At 37.9% G+C, this 18,725-nt stretch overlaps 1 protein-coding gene across 4 annotated transcripts in view; it reads left to right on the forward strand.

The window, feature by feature from the left end:
• Positions 1–317: 317 nt before the first annotated feature.
• Positions 318–18,725, forward strand: part of LOC150107412 (ethylmalonyl-CoA decarboxylase-like) — a 99,917-nt gene continuing 81,509 nt past the window's right edge. Inside the window, exons 1-2 of one of the 4 annotated variants that reach the window (XM_090391870.1) lie at positions 318–411; positions 12,190–12,277. In XM_090391870.1, the coding sequence (XP_090247996.1) occupies positions 12,190–12,277 (88 nt within the window). In that variant the 5' untranslated portion in view covers positions 318–411. Of the gene's footprint in view, positions 412–464; positions 633–928; positions 1,039–12,189; positions 12,278–18,725 lie in introns of those variants that run through there. The other 3 variants (XM_090391872.1, XM_090391869.1, XM_090391871.1) reach the window with 3 other exon arrangements.

Genomic DNA, 18,725 nt, shown 5'->3' on the forward strand with positions numbered 1-18,725 from the left:
AAGAAAGCGTTATGCTTTTTATAAATTAGCCGCCGTAGCGTAATTGGAAGAATAGCGGAACATTGCGCCCTTCGATTGGAAAAGACCTGGGTTCGATCCTCGTTGTGACGAGGGGAATCCTTATATGGGCTTTTTCAGTTGAAGGTGAGTTAGTCGATTTCATAAGGTGATTGCAGGATTTTTTTTTTCTCTCGGGTTTTTCATCCCACGTACAGACAAATCCGCCTTCAGAACACACGCCATTTACAAACAAAAAATACTGTTGTTGGTGATGATGGGCGATAGATGGCGTTGATGGTAGCAGTGTCGTAGTTGGAGAGTTAAGTGGTGGTGGAGGGGATGAGGTGTATTAAGCGAAGTAAAGTAGTGTGCCCTCCCACGATGGGCCCTTAGACTCCATAGAGGTGTCAGGTAATAATAATAATAAATAGCTTATTTGATTAACACAATTTTTTGGAGGCAATTGGCTTTAGTTGTCATTCGCTATCCTTTTATTATTTATTTATCTGGGAGTTAAGTTATACATGTTGAGAACACGTGCAAGTGCGAAATTATTGTGCAATGTTAATATGTGGTTCTTTTTTTCCTTTTGTATGTATATAAATAGGTATATATTTGGAGGTGCACAAGAGGTAATTGTCACTCATCTTGTAATCATTGTCGAGATTATATGGAATTCAGTAATAATTTAATTCAGAGTATATTACAGACACCGGAGATTTATTTCTACTTTTGTTATTTTTAATTAGAATATCAAAGAAATCTCAGTGTATTTTGCTGCAGAGCTGCGCAAAACTGAATAATCACTGAATTATTACTATTATGTGACACCTCCAGGGAGTCCAAGGACTCATCGAGCGAGAGTGTGAATTGAACTGAATATTATGAATACTGTTATTAAAATCTAAATGAGTTATTTTGTACATGGTTACGACTTTTAAGTATATCTTTCATATTGTAAAACTGTTGAGGCCGATCTGATTCTTAAGTTATACCCAGTGGTTAAATTCTAAATGAATAAGCGCCGGGGTCCTTAAAGTAAGGATCACAAATGTGAGGCTATTGCTAGAATAGCGCAACATTTTTATTTTTATTTTTTTAAATTTTATTTATTTATTTATTCTGGTGGAGTTAAAGCCATCGGACCTTCTCTTCCGCACCACCAGAAACATGAAATACAAATATAGATACAAATGTAAAATTACAAATTAATATAATAAACTTCTAACATATTGAAAGATAATTAAATTTAAGATAACATTAGGTTATATGAGTAATTAAAAAACAGTAGGCCTATTCAGCTTGTTACGTAAATGTAGAAAAAAAAAAAAGGAAATACAATAACGATGAAATAAATAACTCAAATCCTTAGTAAATTTCTAATTTAACTTATTTCGACTGTAGAAACATTGAACAATTATTGTCTTATTGATATTTGAATGAATATGCTATAAAATGTAAAATAATACTGTACTTTTTAAAGATAAAGTTAGACAAACATATGTGCTTACTCATATCAGTAAATTAAATTTGAAATATAACTAGTGAAATGTACAGGAAAGTGCACAAAAATATCGAGGCTTACCTTTAGTTAACAGTTGCAGGAGGTCTACAATAGTTTCCACAAGGCTTCCTTCGATATGTCTGTCTGCATCAAGTCTCTTTTTACAATAAGCAAGGATACTGTTTCTTCCTTGGGACAGCCAGCGTTTAACATATGGAAGAGGATCCCACTTGGAAATTGGTGGACCACAACTATTTACTGTCAGCAAAGTTGAGACATTTTCAACCATGAGTGCATTTCTTGTTGGTGTCAAAATATTGTTCATAATGCTGAACCCCTGCTCACAGTCTGCATTGCTCACTGGTATTGTTTCAACACACACTTCAGAAGTTTTCTTCATGGCATCTGACACATGCTTACCTCCACTGTACTTAAAATCCTTATAAGATTGAATGACCTCATGATAACAGAGAAAACAAATCACATAGCTCTTTCAATTCCTGTTCACCATAGTCCATGACAATATCATCTGGCCAATACTCAGGTAAAACAACTTTCATTATTTCTGAGTACTTTGTGTCCTTATCTGTCATGCACCGACTTGTCAAATTTGTGATTATACTCTCATCAAATTGTCCTTTATTTATTTCCATTGTGTTGTTTCCTACCCCCAAATACTTTCAAGGGAGAACTCCTTTGAATTGATTTGCTTCTATAGCTTTCTGAACTTCCCTGTAAATACCTTCTCTCTCTTTATGATCTTTAAATACTTCTCTTGTTCTGTGCAGGGGTTGGTTTGCTCAGGTAATGTCACAGTTTTTTGCAAAGATTCCGAGAGGCTAGAAAGCTCAGATAAGGCATCAATCATTATTCCTAAATTGTTTATGGAGTGCGTTTCTTCAAGTTTACTGCTAGCCCTTGATTTCCATCATGAGCTGAATGTGTAAAGAAACTGTGCAATGATGCATAGTTATTCCAAATAGAATTCACAGCCCGAAACCTTGATGCAACCCAATGAGTTGACATCTTTTCCACTTTGGTGAGACTACAGAACAACTGTTCTGGACATTTCCTTACTTCTTGTAAATTCTTTGGAGACATGCTAAAAGTTGAATATACTTTATCAAGAAACACCACAAAATATTTGTTGTCTCAACATCTTCTATTGAATTATGCATAGCAAATTCTAAGCAATAATTTATACAGTTCATTATAATTCAGTATTATTCAACAGTTGTTGAATAATAACACAATAATGTAGGCATAATTACTGTAAAGGGAGAAATGTCACAAAACAAAAATATTCTGGGCCTGAGCCTTGGCTGAATTTAACCACTAGTTATACCCCAAGTGTTGTCACCTCAGAACAATTTAAAAGAATTTGCAGTCCATGAAAGCAAAATTATGAAAGAAAAAGGAGTACATTATAGTGCAGAGCTATGTACTGCTCTGAAAAAAAAAAATTGTTTAAAATGGATGCACTGAATAAGAAGAAAGTGTTGGATGTAAACAAAGAAGTTTAACCAAAAGAAGTCTTTTTATAGTCATATCTTTGATAGATAGCTTGGATTTGCTAAAGGATGATTATGTTTAACAATTTATGTAGTTAATATAACAAGGTGACAATAACAAGGGAGATGCATACACAGGTATATTTAGAGTTTGTAAAAGCCTTTGATTATTATTAGTATTATTATTATTTCGGGCGACTCCAGGAGTCCTTAGACTCATCGAGGGAGGCCCTAAACATCATGTCCACAGAACTATGCGATTACATTCTCACAGTATCTATCATACCTTGTCTTGAACTCGTTCACCATCATAGCACCCACAACAGACTCTGGCAGCTTATTCCACTCATTTACCACTCTAAAAGTAAAGAACCCAGCTCTAACACCCCTGCTAACCACACTCTTGCCCAGCTTCCATAGGTGTCCCCTAGTTCTCCCACCACCAGTCCTGATCTCAAAAATATCCTCTGAATTAATCCTATAGAATCCCTTTAGCAATTTGAATGTCTCGATCATATCTCCCCTCCTCCGCCTATCAACTAGTTTCTGCAACCCACAAATCTTCAACCTGTTCTCATATGGTTCATTCCATAGACCTGTTATCATCTTAGTCACTCGCCTCTGGATCCTCTCCACCTCCTCCCCATCAAGAAGGAACTGAGGTGACCAAATCTGGGCACAGTAGTCGAGATGAGGTCTTATCAAGGCTCGGTACAGAGGTACAATAACTTGCTTGTCTCCACTCGTCAAGGTATTTTTCAACAACCAAGTGAGTTGATGAGCTGATTTAGCTACTTTTGCAGTGTGCCCCCTAAACTTCATCTCCCTATCCACCAACACTCCCAAGTCCCTGGCCTCATCAATCTCTTGGAGTACAGTTCCACCAATGTGATATACTGCTGCATAACCTTTTCAAAATGCATAACCCAAAATGCATAACCTTACATTTTGTCACATTAAATTGACATCCATTCTCCTTAGCCCAGAACTCCAATCTATCTAAGTCATCCTGCAAGACTTTGACATCTTCTGCATTCACTATTGCCCTACCCAACTTTGCATCATCAGCGAACAAATGAATTGTTCCACTTAGATCCTTCCCTATATCGTTAATGAACAGATTAAACAGCAGTGGTTCAAGAACAGAACCCTGCGGCACACCACTAGTCACAGGCCATCTTTTGGACTCTACTCCTGAATAAACTACTCTTTGATATCTCTCCATCAACCAACCACCTCTCCACCTCACCAATCCTATATCCATTCCCATATGTTGTAGTTTACGGATTAGCATTCCATGTGGTATCCTGTCAAACGCCTTTGCCAGGTCCAGCAGTATCACTGTAAACCCATTTCCCTTATCCAGTTCAGCCGTCACCTTGTTATAAAACTTGAGCAAGTTACTGAAGCATGATCTACCCTTCACAAAGCCATGCTGTCCCCTGTACAGTATCTCGTTTTCATCAATCCATTCCTGTATTTTTCCCTTGACTACTTTCTCTAAGACCTTGACAACGACTCCTGATATGCTGATTGGTCGGTAATTTGCAACCGTAGTCTTGGATCCTCCTTTATGCAGTGAAACTATTTTCCCTTCTTTCCACACCTTCGGGACTAAGCCAGACCTAAGACTCAGATTAAACAACATGGTCAAGGGCACTGATAATTCTTTAGCCGCTTCACGCAAGACCCGTGCCGGTATACCATCCAATCCCACAGATGTGTTCACATTAAGGTTCTGTAATAGACTAGTCACCTCCACTTCATTCATCACTATTCCTGTATAAACTAATGGTTCCTTAATTTTTTCAATGTCACCACCTGGATGATATGCTTTTGCAAAGTGGCGCTCAGTAACTCCACTATATCGACTGATTCAGTGACCTCCTTACCATCGTCATTCCTTAAAATCATTTTACTGTGTACAGTTTTTTTCTTGCTTGCAGTATATTGAAAGAACTGTTTTGGATTCTCTTTTGCTTGCAAAGCTAGTTTCCTTTCATAGTCCGCTTTTGCTTTTTTTACCACACTCGTTACCTTTCTGGCCTGCACTTTATACTGTTCGTGTGCCTGCAGGTCACCCCTTTCTTTAAATTCCCTCCACAGTTGTTTCTTTTTTTGCAGCTCAAGCTTTTAACCCCTACTTGTTTTACTATTCGGACCCTAGGTATACAATCAGCCATTACCTCCTGTAAATGCTCCTTGACCACTTCCCATGCTCTATCGACGTCTAGTCCTTGCAGTTGTACATGCCATGGCACTGATCCAAGCAATTTCCTAAGCTTGTCATACTTGCCAGCACGGTAATTCCACATATACCCTGTCTTAATCGAAAATTCCACACCTTTAGCCACCTCCCAAGTTAAGACCCTATGATCACTCTCACCGATTGGTGGTAATGTGGTCATATTTGTTACAGCCAAATCCTCAGATGTAATTACTAGGTCAAGCACTCTCTGACCCCTAGTATTTTCCATTACATGCTGTCGCAGATAGTTATCCCTTAATAACCGCATAAAATCCAGTTCCTTCCTCCCGTGTGTCCTCTCCTCACTCCAATCAATGCGACCATAGTTGAAATCTCCCATAATAATCACCCTCCTTCCACCCATTTCATCAATTTCCCTATGCATACTATCTCCACCATCTATTCCATCACCTGGTCTATAGCAGCACCCAACTGTATATTTTATTCTGCCAGTCTCAATCTCACACCAAATAGCCTCAAATGAGCTCCTTTCACTATCCTGCGATACAACTTCAATTCTCCTTGGCTGCAGTTCATCAGCTATCATCAATAATACCCCTCCCCCCATTTTATTCTCTCTGTCCCTCCTAAACACACTATAACCTACACATTCTATCCCACTAACTATATCTTCTTCCATCAGCCATGTTTCACTAATGCCAATAATCTGTGGCCAGGAAGAGCCAATCAAGGCCAAAAATTCTTCCTTCTTGTTCCTAATACTCCTGGCATTAGTATACATGAAATGCAGTGATCCCTTAGTCCCACCCCTATATATTGATACGTTATTCTAAATGACCCATTCCCATTTTTTGTCCTTAGTGCTAGCTCGGGTATATTATATACATTCTTATTCTTACACTCATCTGTCTCACTGATGTCTCCATATCCATTCCCCCCCCCCCTTGGTAGTTCTAGTTTCCCTGGTTTTGCACATCCATTTTCCCTTCATTCAGTCCAGTCGGGTACGAATGAATTGAAAGGTGATAAATTTTTTATGAGAGAGGACTTGAAAGTATTGTTAAAGGTAGTGAAAGAAAAGAGTGACAGAGTTAGAATGGTTAGTCTGTTGCCGCGGTATGACAGAGAGGTTGCCATATGAGCAGCTGGTAATGAAATTAGAACAGATAAGGTTGTTGGATTGAAGATTGGTTGTCTGATAGGTATCAGCAAGTGATGTGTGGGAAAATGATATCTCAGAAGAGGAAAGACACTAGTGGTACTACAGTGACTGTTGCTGTTTAACATGTATGTAAATGATACTGGAAAAGGTTTGAATGGTGACATGCAGTTATTTGCTGGAGAAAAGTTGAGAAGTGGATTAGATGTGGTATTGCAAGAGGATAAACCAATGAGTTAACAGTTCAGTGTTGCAGAATGTGAGGTTTTAAAATTTGGGAGGCAAAGATGGGTTGTAGAGTATACAGTTGGTGGGTATATCTTAGAGGAAGTGAGTGATCCGTTGTGGGGGATGATAGTGGACACGTCGCTAAAATTGTGAGAAGAGCATAGTGGATTTTGGCAGTGATGCAGAGGATTCTGACATGTTGAAGTAAGAATATTATGGTTCCATTGAATGACTTTGATCAGTCTACATATGGAAAATTGTGCTCAGATTTTGCTGTTTTCAAAAGGATGAAGATTGGAAAGAGTCCAGAGATAATTGAGTGGTTTCTGGAATACAGAATATAGTGTGGATAGGCAGAGGGGAGAATATGATTGAGACATATAAGTATGGTAAGAGATTATTCCTGAATTAACGTGGGTGAGGTTTTTCATAGAATGAGGAGAGGATAAGTGGCTATTCTTGGAATCTGTGTAGTACAGCTTGCAGTACATTACATGAGAGTGGTTTGGTATCCGTGGAGGTCTGATGATGATGATAATAATCATTTTTAACATGAAGATCATGGAGAAGCAGTTTGTGGTCTGTGGTAGGTAGGAATAACTGGATGGCTTGTTGGCTGAATGAATAGCATCCTCTCTAACCTATATGCTATGGATTTAAATCTCACAATAGCATGGATGTTTTTAAATGTCTCTAGGTAGGTGGATGATGGTATCATGTGAAACCATCATCCAGTTTATTGAAAATATGGACTAGTTTAATAGTCCCTACAGCAACTTGGGAGATTCTTTTACACCACCTATTGATACTAATGCTACTTGATATTTTTATGACGGGTCCATTCATAAAATGTTTATAACATGTGGGTGGGACTTATGAAAGCGAAATTCTTCAATCTTAATACTTCCTTTACTACAACCCTTAGTTTATCCTGCTATCCAGTTTTATGTAAACGACTTTTTGGTTGACAATTATTTTCTCACAAAATAATAAAGATATTTTAAATAAAAGTAAATCTACTAATGCCTTTTTCTCTATATAGGGAGTAGGCAAGGCTGTTTTAGCCCTATCTGACTTTTGGAGACCGAGGGATAGTTCAGTCTCCACCTGTGGCCAATCAAAGACTATCGCTTATTATAAACAGAATCTGATGTCTAAAAGAGTGTGGGTTCTACAGTCAGTATTCTTAATTTTGGAGAAAAAAAACCTGTTGCCTGTGTCTCAGATCCACTAACCTGAGAATCGGTCAAAGAAAGGTTGAGAAATTTGAATCTAGTTGCTGACCAGATTCGAATACAGAATGGCTTTCTTCGGGCAGTCTAGTATATACTATGGACACAAACTCCACTTCCACAGGGCTATACATGCCTAATAATGATATTTATATAAATTTTATGCTATATACAGGGTGTTCGGGATAAATTTGACAGTTTCGTAAGGAAAAAGAAAATCTTCTTTGTATCTATTAAATTTAATGAATTGACAAAAAAACATTACAGGCAGAGTTAATTACAATACTATCAACGAGATTTACTCAAAATAACCACCATTAGCATCGATCACAGCTTCAATTCTGCTTCGGAACCTCGAACAAGCTGATGCTACAGTCTCCCTGGGAAGGGCCGCAAAAACTGTTTTAATTTTATCCATTAACTGGGCTTTTGTATTACTGGAAGTGCGATTGGTGTCTTTTTCAACTGCGCCCCATACAAAATAATCCATGGGGTTAAGGTCTGGGGAGTTTGGAGGCCAAACATTTGGACTGGTGAAGTCGTAGAAATTTTCAGACAACCATTTTTGACTTTTCCCAGAGGTGTGGCAAGGGGCCGAATCCTGCTGCCATACATACGGCCTACCATTGGCTACCCTTGTTATCCAGGGCTTGACTACAGTTAGCAACTCCACGAACAAAGCCCGAATTCCAATGCCAGGGTTCTTCAACACCTGTTCCTGCAGATTTGCGAGGAATTCTGCTGTACGAACGCAATCAGATCGTCTGCTAGGGATCTTTCTTCTTGCTACATCCTCGTAGTCACCATTGCAAGTCTCTAGTTCATGCCTGATTGTTTTTACTGTATTCAGGGAGCATTGGGCAGCAGTCGTAATATCCTTATTTTGATGGCGGGCACGAATCATCATGATACAAGTTATTCTCTTCCATGATTCAGGTGGGTTCCAGCTATCCATCCTTTCTGACATCTTGTATATGAATGAAGAAGGGTCCAAACTTTTAAATGAAGAGAAGTGTGTGTTAATACATGTAACTTACGGAAAAATATAATTAATTATAAATATGTCAAATTTATCCCGAACACCCTGTATATGCTAACTACTCAGCTGGGTTGGCCAACCCCCGTATTTTCCAATTGAACTACTAGTTTGTCACGTGGCGATATATCAAAAGCCTCTGCAAAATCTAAATATACTACTGGATATCTATCCCCCTCTGTCCAATATGTTTGTCATCTTGTTTTAATAAGTAAGCAGACTGCTAAAATATGATCTTCCTTTAGCAAACCCATGCTGTTCATTAAAGAGAATTCTACTGCTGTCAACCCAGTTCTGAATCTGTGTCCTCACTAGCTTCTCCAACACCTTTACCACAACTCCAGACATGCTGATTGGCCTATAATTTGAAGCCTTAGTCTTATCACCCCCCCCCCCCCCTTATGAAGTAGGACAATTTTGCCATCTTTCCACTCCTTTGGAACCTGGGCTAATATGAGTCTTATGTTAAAAATGTTAACTCTCTGGAACATTCCCTCAAGGCATGTGGCGATATACCATCAAGCCCATGGTCTTATTGATATCAAGTTTACTCAATTCTTCCTATCCTCCTATACCTCCTGCTCACTCACCATCATTGGTTCCTCCCTCCCATTCCAACTGCTCTAAAGCTCTGCATTATGTTATAATCACAAGGTTGGAATACTTGTGATCCATATGCAGCTTCTCATTAAGCACTCTTCTATATCATCTCCAGTGTTTCATTCTCCCATTATCATTAACCAATCATCCTGTTATAATCATTCTTACTTCTACTGGCCATATATCGAAAAAACTTCTTAGGATTTCTTTTAGTCTCATTTGCTAACTGCTGCTAATACTGCACTTTTACTATCCTTACCAAGCTAGTCACCTTCCTTGCTTGTTTTTTGCACTCCTTGTGTAACTGATTATCTCCACTTATCTTGTACCACCTCCACAATCCCTTTTTCTTCCAGATTGTGCTTGGTTGCTAGGTCATTCATTTTATACCTACCTTAATTAATCTCCTCACTTTTGGAATACACTCAGTCATTGCCTCTGCCAGATACTTTCTGTGTAGAGATCAAGCAACATTGATTTCCTTCCCATCCAATTCCTCATTCCATAATATCGTAAGTTACCTCCTGAGTTTGTCATAATTCACCTGCCTTATAGTTCTACGTTTAACCCTTTTCACACAAAAGTCCTCATATGACTGGCCAGTCATATGAGGGTCACTTTCAATACTTCAGGTCACTTTCACCACAAGATGTGGCACTGCATTTATAACAATATTTCTGATAAAATAATCAAATACAAGATCCTCAATCCTCACGTGGCCTCTTTTACATACTGCTTAAGGTAGTTGTCTCCCTTAAAAACTCAAATTCATTCTCTTTGATTTTTGATTCTGTTTCTTCATTTCAGTCTATATTACCATAATTGAAATTGCCCATAATGATTACCTTTTTCTTGTTAGCCAGTCCAATTTGCCAAAACATTTTCATCTCACTGCCTTCTACTATTAGCCATTTCATCCTGTCCACCTGCACTTCACAACATGCTGCTTCAAAACCAGTCAGTATTTGATCCTTGCATCTCCACCCTAGATGGGCACAATGTTTCTGCCATCATCAATAGTAGTACTCCTTACTTTTTGCCTTGTCGGTCATCATGAAAGACTACATATCCATATCTATTCCTCTCAGAATGTCATCCTTGTTCAACCATGTCTCATTTATACCAACAATTTCATTTCCCTTGTTTTGAATAGTTCTAGCATTTGTAAACATACTAGTTGATTTCTGTTTTTGTAACAAGTCCCACTAACCCCACTTCTCTGATATGACTCCTCCACACTCCACCCCCCCCCCCCCCGTTCATTTCTGCCTATCATCACTGATATCACACCCTTCCCAATACCTAAATGTCACTCCCACATTCTTGAATATCTTAATCCTTTCTTGCACACTCGCACATCTACTCCTGAAACCATCATCTACACTTTTCATGCAGTGTCTCCCTGTTCACCCAGTGTTCCTTCTCTCACATTCTCTTTACTTGTGCCACTCACCTACCTTACTCTTTCACAACACCTATTGCTTCCTCAGGTCTTACATTCACTTCAGTCATTTTCTCTTGCAGCAACAGTTTCTCCAAATGACTCATACCAAATCCATTCAAATGTAACCCATCTCTTTTTATACAGCTCTATCTGCTCCCCAAATTCATTCCACATATTCCCAAAATGCACTCCTTTCTCCTCACACAACTCTGCTAGCATACAATTCATAATCTTTACTTGTCTTCTCAACTCATCATTATCATACCTGGGTAGCACGCTGACTACCTTACCTACCACAGTATTATCTTTCCCTCTCCTTAACACCCTCATGACATCTCTCCTTACATTCTTCTTGTTATCAGTCAAATGTGTGAACTACCACTTCCAACTCTTTTGCTTGTGTGTACTCATCATATCCAATGCTTCAAACACCTTGCTCATTCTACCTCCCAGAAAACAAACCTTGTGCACTTATTCACTCACCACATCTCTTATCATCAAATCCCCATACATTGCCACTCTCAAGTCATTCAATATATTTTTTTTCAAATTTTTTTCATCCCATTCTTTCTGACATTCTCATGCAAATTCATAATTCTCCTCAGTTCATTCCTCATACATTTAATCTCTTGCCTCATCTTTTCCAACTCTGCTTTCATCTCTTCAGTTACTTTCTCAGTGCCATTTACTCAAATCACATTTTCACTACCTTGCACGTCTGCTGTCTTACCACTTGCGACCCGCTGCGCCCACTCTCTTAGTGCTCATCGCCACTAACTTGCCACATCTATGAATGCTGTCTTACTGCTCAACATTGCTAACTCACTGCCACTTTCACCAGCTGGCTTACCATTACTGTCAACTCTCCTCCTATATCTCCTACACTCCTAATTACTCCTATACCTCCTATTACTCCTATATCCACAGTCTTTTGCTCACTATCACTAATATTCAATGAAATCTCATAATCCATAAGTATGCTACACTTCTTACACACACCTAAACTCTCTCTCTCATCTTCCTATTAATCCTCTCCACATAAATATCTTCAATCTTTAAGCATACTTACTGCATTCACAACATCTCATCATTTTTTAAAAATATTATTGAAAGCTTTTTCTTATCAAAATAATATTCTCTAAATACCATTTTTATTCTTAAAATTTGATATCTGATCTGACTTGAATATCAGTAGTTAAAATATGATTGTGCTAAAATTCTTAATGTATGCTTAAATATTAGTGAACGTGTTTTTTTCCCCTCTAGATGGCAAGTTTATTATTGAGGGAACTGAATCTAATTAAATTTTCAGACTTTTTGAGGTTCTTAAAATCTTCAAACCATTTAAAAACAGGTAATATAGAATAAACATGCAGTTCATGTTTGTTTTATCTTCTCATGTTTATCATTACATTTTTTTATTGTGATTAAAAGAAAAGCATTAAATTATTTTGTTATTATTATTTATGATCTCCATGTTGTTGCAAGACTCATTGTGCATTTTGATGATCCAACTATTCCTCATGCAAAAAAAAAAAAAAAAGGGTTATTTCTTACTCATCACTTTTACATTTTCTGTGCTCCTTGTTCTGCCATACAAAAGACCTTCCCAACATTAATCCTGGAACTTCCTCCCAGCAGTTGAAATGTCTTGATAATATTGCCTCTTTGTCTTCTATCCACCAAACTCTGCAGGTTTCATGTCTTCAGTCTGTTTTCATAATTAACATTGTATAGTCTTGATATCATTTTTATTATCCACCTTTATATTCTTTATGAGGTTAATTTATCCCTTTCAAATTCTGATTATCAGATCTAAGTACAGTAATCCAGATATGGTCTGATCAGGGCTTTATACAGCGGATCATCACTCACCTCTACTAGGTTGGCATCCTCAGTATTGCAATGGTCCTAATACCTTTGCCACCTTTGTGATATGTTCCCTAAACTTCAAATTTCTACTGACCATCACTCTATGATCCCTTGCCTCCTACACTTCCTTATTATCGTTTCACAAATAGAGTATATAGCTTCTGATTGGTGGATCTCAAGTTTCAAGATCATTTAGTTGCATTAAACTGACATTCCCATTCATATTGTAGGGAATAATAATAGCATTAGTATAATCTGTATGTTGAGAGGGATATGGGGTGATGGGACGAACAACTATTTTGTTAATCTTTTTAGTGTTGTAACGCTTTAATAGGAAGGTATAGTAAATAAAGGAGAGTTCAGCTGTGAGGAAGTCCAGGGCACCTAGGAAAAAATAACGAGAACTTTAAAGAAATATTATCTCTACATGTTTTCAAACCTCATTTGAAACTGGCTGCCCTTATCTGCTCTCCTAAAAGATCCACTCTCTCCTCTCTCTGTTTCCAGTGTTTACATGGTTCCTTGTTCTTGCAACCTTTCATATTCTGGATGGACAAACTGAAAGATCTTCAAGTATCTTGAAGTACTCAAATACATCTTCTTCCCTAACTATGGTTAGTTAAGTCTAGATGACTATGCTTTGGACAATTTGCACAGAATCAAATGAGAAAAAAAAAATACTACTACTACTATGCTTCACTGCAGCAAATACAAACTTAAAAGACTTTTTTTTTAAAAAAACAGCTGCAGATTCAAAAAAACAATCTAACCTAAATAAATATGATTGTGTTAAATTTTCCAAGATTTGACAAATGTTTATTCTTAGATCTCCTGTCGAACATAACTCAGTCAGTATAGATGATGTTCCTTGTTGGAAAGCCCTGGATTCAAATCATATCTAGGATGCAAAGAACTTATCAGGGCTATTCACCTGAATGAAGGTAAGTTTGCCAGTTACATATTGAGGTGGCAGAGATTTTCCTCCCAGAAACTTGGGTTTTTCATCCCATGGCAAACTGGCCAGAAGAACAGATATAATATGCCCACTTCATAGCCTTAGTTTCTTCAGCTGTAAATCCAAAAACAACCAATTCTACCTAATAGCCAAGGCTAGTCATCAGCATCCATGGATGGTGCCCATCTTAGGACTTTAGGCTTCTAGTCTAACATCTTTCACTTATTGTATATGTGTGTGTGTGTGCACCCTCGTGATGCATGCATCTGTTATTACAATTTTTATACTGTAGCCCACAAGATGTCTATGTGACAGAAACAAAATATTGGAATGTTAAACCTGTACTTATTTCTTTGTGCTGTATTCATTCCATTTAATCCAATTATGAGCTTATTTATAGGCTTAGATGTAATGGTTATTCATAACAGTGTTTCACAGTATAAATAACATTAGAAGAGCAGAATAAATAATTTATTAAACTTACTAATAATTTGCTGGAGAGTACAAATGATGGCTGTGGTAAAACACATTGCGTGCTCAGTTATATTGTTTGCTTTAGAAGAAACAGTTCAAATTGTAACTGAAATTGAACAAATGAACTAACAAAAGAATTAACAAATTAAGTTAATTCAGAGAAGTATGCTTAATGTGGTTGTAAATGACTATGTCCCAGATATTTTCCAAATTAATGCAGTCATACTTTTTTGAGATTAGGGGAATGTTTATAGCTGATATGGTTCCAAAGATAGTCTCTCAGATCCACAGCAACTTCTTTGCATCACAGTTGTCATCTTCCATTTCATCTTGTTTTCACCCCTTAACATACCAATTAAAAATCAGAAAGCAGTCGTTTTTCTGCCAATTTTTTGGGCGAGGGTGATTTGCTGGATCAAATTCATCATTATTTGAAAAATAATGATGAATTTGTGCAAACTCAAACGAAATAGCCAATACACGCCGTTGGCAACTTTTCTCGGCTGAAAGGAAATAGGCACAAGATTGTCTAGCATCTATATTTGGTTGTATTTATATGTGAAACCAAAATTCATAATCAATTTTGGTGCAATAAACAAAAGACATTTCACAGACGTCTTTGTATGTTAAGGGGTTAAGTAGTATATACACCATGGGGTTTGCTGGTTGTGATTTGCCACATATGTGATTGAGATTTAGTTTTTATGCTTTTCAACACAGATGTTAACAGATCTACTAGTCTGTTCAAATAATAAAATTGCCGGCACAAGGTACTTTATACACTCTAGAATGTGCAAGAGGATGAAGCTGATCCTTCACAGAATAGATAAAATTTCTAGCCTTATGCGTGCTTTGAAGGTTCCTTGAAGATTACAATCAAGAAGAACTTTAGCTATTTTTTTTTTTAGATGTATCCTAGATATAGGAGATGGGAATAGTTTTGTTGTGTTCTGTTGTGGGAGAGATGGGTAGCATGCAATATTTTATAAGATTTAGTCATGGACTAAAATAATTTATGAAGATAACTGAGTTATGTGAAAAAAAATCTATGTAATTAAAACAAATGAACTCCTCCCCACCTCTCTCTCTCTCTTTTGTGTATGTGCAACTGCTTTGAGAATGTTTGTATGACTGCTTATGCAAGTCACCAACAGTCAACTACTGGAGAACTGCCATCTGATCAGTGACTATGAATATGGATTCCACCAGTCAGGATTTATGGCAGATCTCATTGCCTACATCACCCACATTTGGATATGTGCTGTGGAAATGTTTGGCGAAACCTATAATGTTGCAGTCAACATTCCAAGGCATTTGATAGGATTTGGCATTGAGGGCAATTACCAAATAAACTAAATAGTTCAATTGATAGGTGTGTATATGTTTATAGGAAATCAACAAACATACTATAATAAATTTAGTTTAATCCTTTATCCAAGTGTGAGCAAACAAAGTTTGCACCTGAAAATATCTTCAGGACTGGGCTAAGGTAGTACAACACCAGGCAACTCGTAGCAAAGGTGAAGCAAGCTACCATCATTCCTATCCCAGTATCTCCCATAATGCAAAACACATCTCCTTGCAGATATGTATAAAGTTATGCATTAAGGGAAGGGCCACTACCCAGACTAGTTTCGACCTTTATTGGGGTCTCTCCAGTGGGAGCCAGGCCCAGAGGTGGAGATACCAGTCCTTATAGTCCTTATAAGGACTGGTTTAAAGGGGCGAAGCAAGAATGCTTTTCATCTTCCCTGTTATCTGTAGAGGACAGTGTAGGGATAAGGTGTTATTGAGCTATTAAAGCTCTGATCATGGCAAGAGGGTAACAGCAATAGCCAAGCTTCAGTTAGAACGTCATTGGCTACAGCATTGCCATCCATTACCCTCCAAGGGTATTAATCACCGCATCTCACGGTCGATTGCTTCTCTTTCCTCACCTGGTGGAGATACCAGGCAGAAGCAATAGTGAGGTCATCTTTACTTATTACAGAATTAACAATGCATATAAAGGATATTAATTAAAGGCAACTTTAATGAATAACTTCAATATTTCGGCAATGTCACGTTGCCATCTTCAAGAACATGCAAATATGGTATGTGCACACACACAGGCATTAACAAAAGCAAATGAGGAAGAAAGCAAGAAACTAATATTGTTCCTAAAGTCCTAATGGTGCCCTCTGGTGAGCTAATTGAGTTGTCTTGGCCATTGGGCTGAAGTTCTCATAATGTAAGTTTCCCAAATTTGGGGTAGTTTCATGCACCCAAATTTGTTGAGGTTTGGAACGTTTTTAAAAACTGCTGATGATTCCATGAATACTCTTTCGTACTTGAACTTGCTGCAGTGTATTATTTTAGTTTTTTTTCCAACGAAGTCTATGGTGGGTATCTAAGGCATGGTCTGCCAGCCCAGAGTGGCTGTACTGGTGAAGCCGGATGTAGTCTTTGTGTTCTGAAATCCTGATATTTGCTGTCCTGTCTGTTTGGCCAAAGCAGGACAATTTGGCCAAACGGTCTCAGTCGGCATACCTCATTCACATAGTCAACATTTGTGTTAGTGTTGTGACCACGTGTGTGTGTGCGTAAAGCATTTTTTTATTTTGTGTCCAAATGTAGTGACTGTTCTTTATTAACTGTACTATGATAATGGTCCCAATGAAGAAAAGGGTTAAAAAGGAAGGCAGTAAGAAGAAGGAGGAGATGATTACAGTGGAAGTTAAGAAGAAAATCATCGGGAAGCACGAACAAGGTATGCAAGTGGCCGCCATCGCAAGATTTTCTAAGAAGCCTACGTCAACGATTTGCACAGTATTAAAGAAGAAAGAACTGAGGTGGCTAGATGTAGCAAAAGGAGTCATGAGAGTATCAAAGCAACGGCCACGTATTCTGGAAGATGTAGAAAAGTTGCTTTTGGTGTGGATAAATGAGAAGCAACTAGCAGGTGATACTGTGACCGAGAACTTGATCTGTGAGAAGGCACAGGCCTTGTACGCTGACCTCATAAGTAAACTGCCAGACAGAAAACAAAGAAGGCTTCAAGGCGAGCAGGGGATGGTTTGATAACTTTAAGAGGAGAGGTGGCATCCCTAGTTCATATTTCCATGAAATCCTCAAAAGGAGGCAGAAGCAAGTGTCATTGGATAGGTTCCTTGTTAAAGTCGCACAAAAAGAAAAAGAATCAACAGATAGCAGTGATTCCATTAGTGACAATGAAAATCGTCCTACCCAATACAATTAATATGTAGATATTAATGTACATAATTGTAATGTACAGTAATTAATAAATTCGATTCCTTTATGTATATCACATTTAAATAATAAAAATATAAAAAGGTATACTGTATATGTAATTTGTATTAATCATTTTTATATGAATATTTTTGAGTTTTGGAACGAATCATCTGAGTTTCCATTATTTCTTATGGGGAAATTTGCTTTGTTATACGAGTGTTTTGGATTACAAGCATGTTTCTGGAACGAATTTTGCTCACAAACCAAGGTACCATTGTATTTCAGAAGGGTGTATACAACTTTGCAGGAGAAAAGAGATTAACTCAGAAGATGTACAGAACTGAGTGAGTGTCATAATGTAGTGAAACACATTGTTTTTTTTTGGCCATGTAACTTTATTACCAAATAACAACACTAGATGGTGTGATATGTCACCATTTGAAGATGGTAACTTTCGATGATGCAGAGCAAATTTTGAGGAAATAAGCTGTTCTGTTCTGTGCATCATCCAAGGTCAGTGGGAAGGCTACATTCTGCCAATGCTGTTGTGGAAGAAATTCAGGAAAATTTCCAAAGCCCTGGAGAGTCAACCAGACAGGCGTCTCATGAATTTGGAATTCCACATGTGACTATGTGGAGTGTTTTACGACAGCATCTACATTTAAGGTCATACAAATTCACCCTTGTACAACATTTGAAGAAAGATGATAAGAAGATCATTTCCATTCCAGAATTTCTGTATGGAAATGATCAGTAGGATAGAACAAAATGAGGACTTTTTTGGACACAATCAGCTTCAGTGATGAGTGCACTTTTCATGTAAGTGAGCAAGTAAACACTCGCAACCACAGAATTTGGGAAAGCGAAAATCCACACGGTATCACAGAACATGTTCGCGGCACCCCAAAGGCCAACATTTTTTGTTCCGTAAGCAAGAAAAAAAGACTCTTCTTTTTGTCGGAGTCTACTGTTATTGGTGGTTGGTATCTGGATATGCTACAAGGGTATTAATGTCACAGACAATGATGACCATGACGGACGCTTACATTTCCAGAGCAAAATGGAGCCCCTCTTCATTACCTGACAGGCATAAGGCCATACGTCGACACCTATTTTCCAGGCAGATGGATTGGTAGAGGGAACACAGTGGCCTGTAGCATGGCCACTGTGTTTCCCTGACCTTATGCCATTAGATTTTTTCTTGCAGGGTTTTGTGAAAGATCGAGTGTTTGTACCACCACTACCAGCCAATTTGGATGAGCTGCATTCC

The sequence above is a fragment of the Typopeltis vanoorti genome, chromosome 4 (genome assembly GCF_054136105.1).
Source record: "Typopeltis vanoorti isolate ZY-2024b chromosome 4, IOZ_Tvanoo_1.0, whole genome shotgun sequence".
NCBI classification, from domain to species: domain Eukaryota; kingdom Metazoa; phylum Arthropoda; class Arachnida; order Uropygi; family Thelyphonidae; genus Typopeltis; species Typopeltis vanoorti.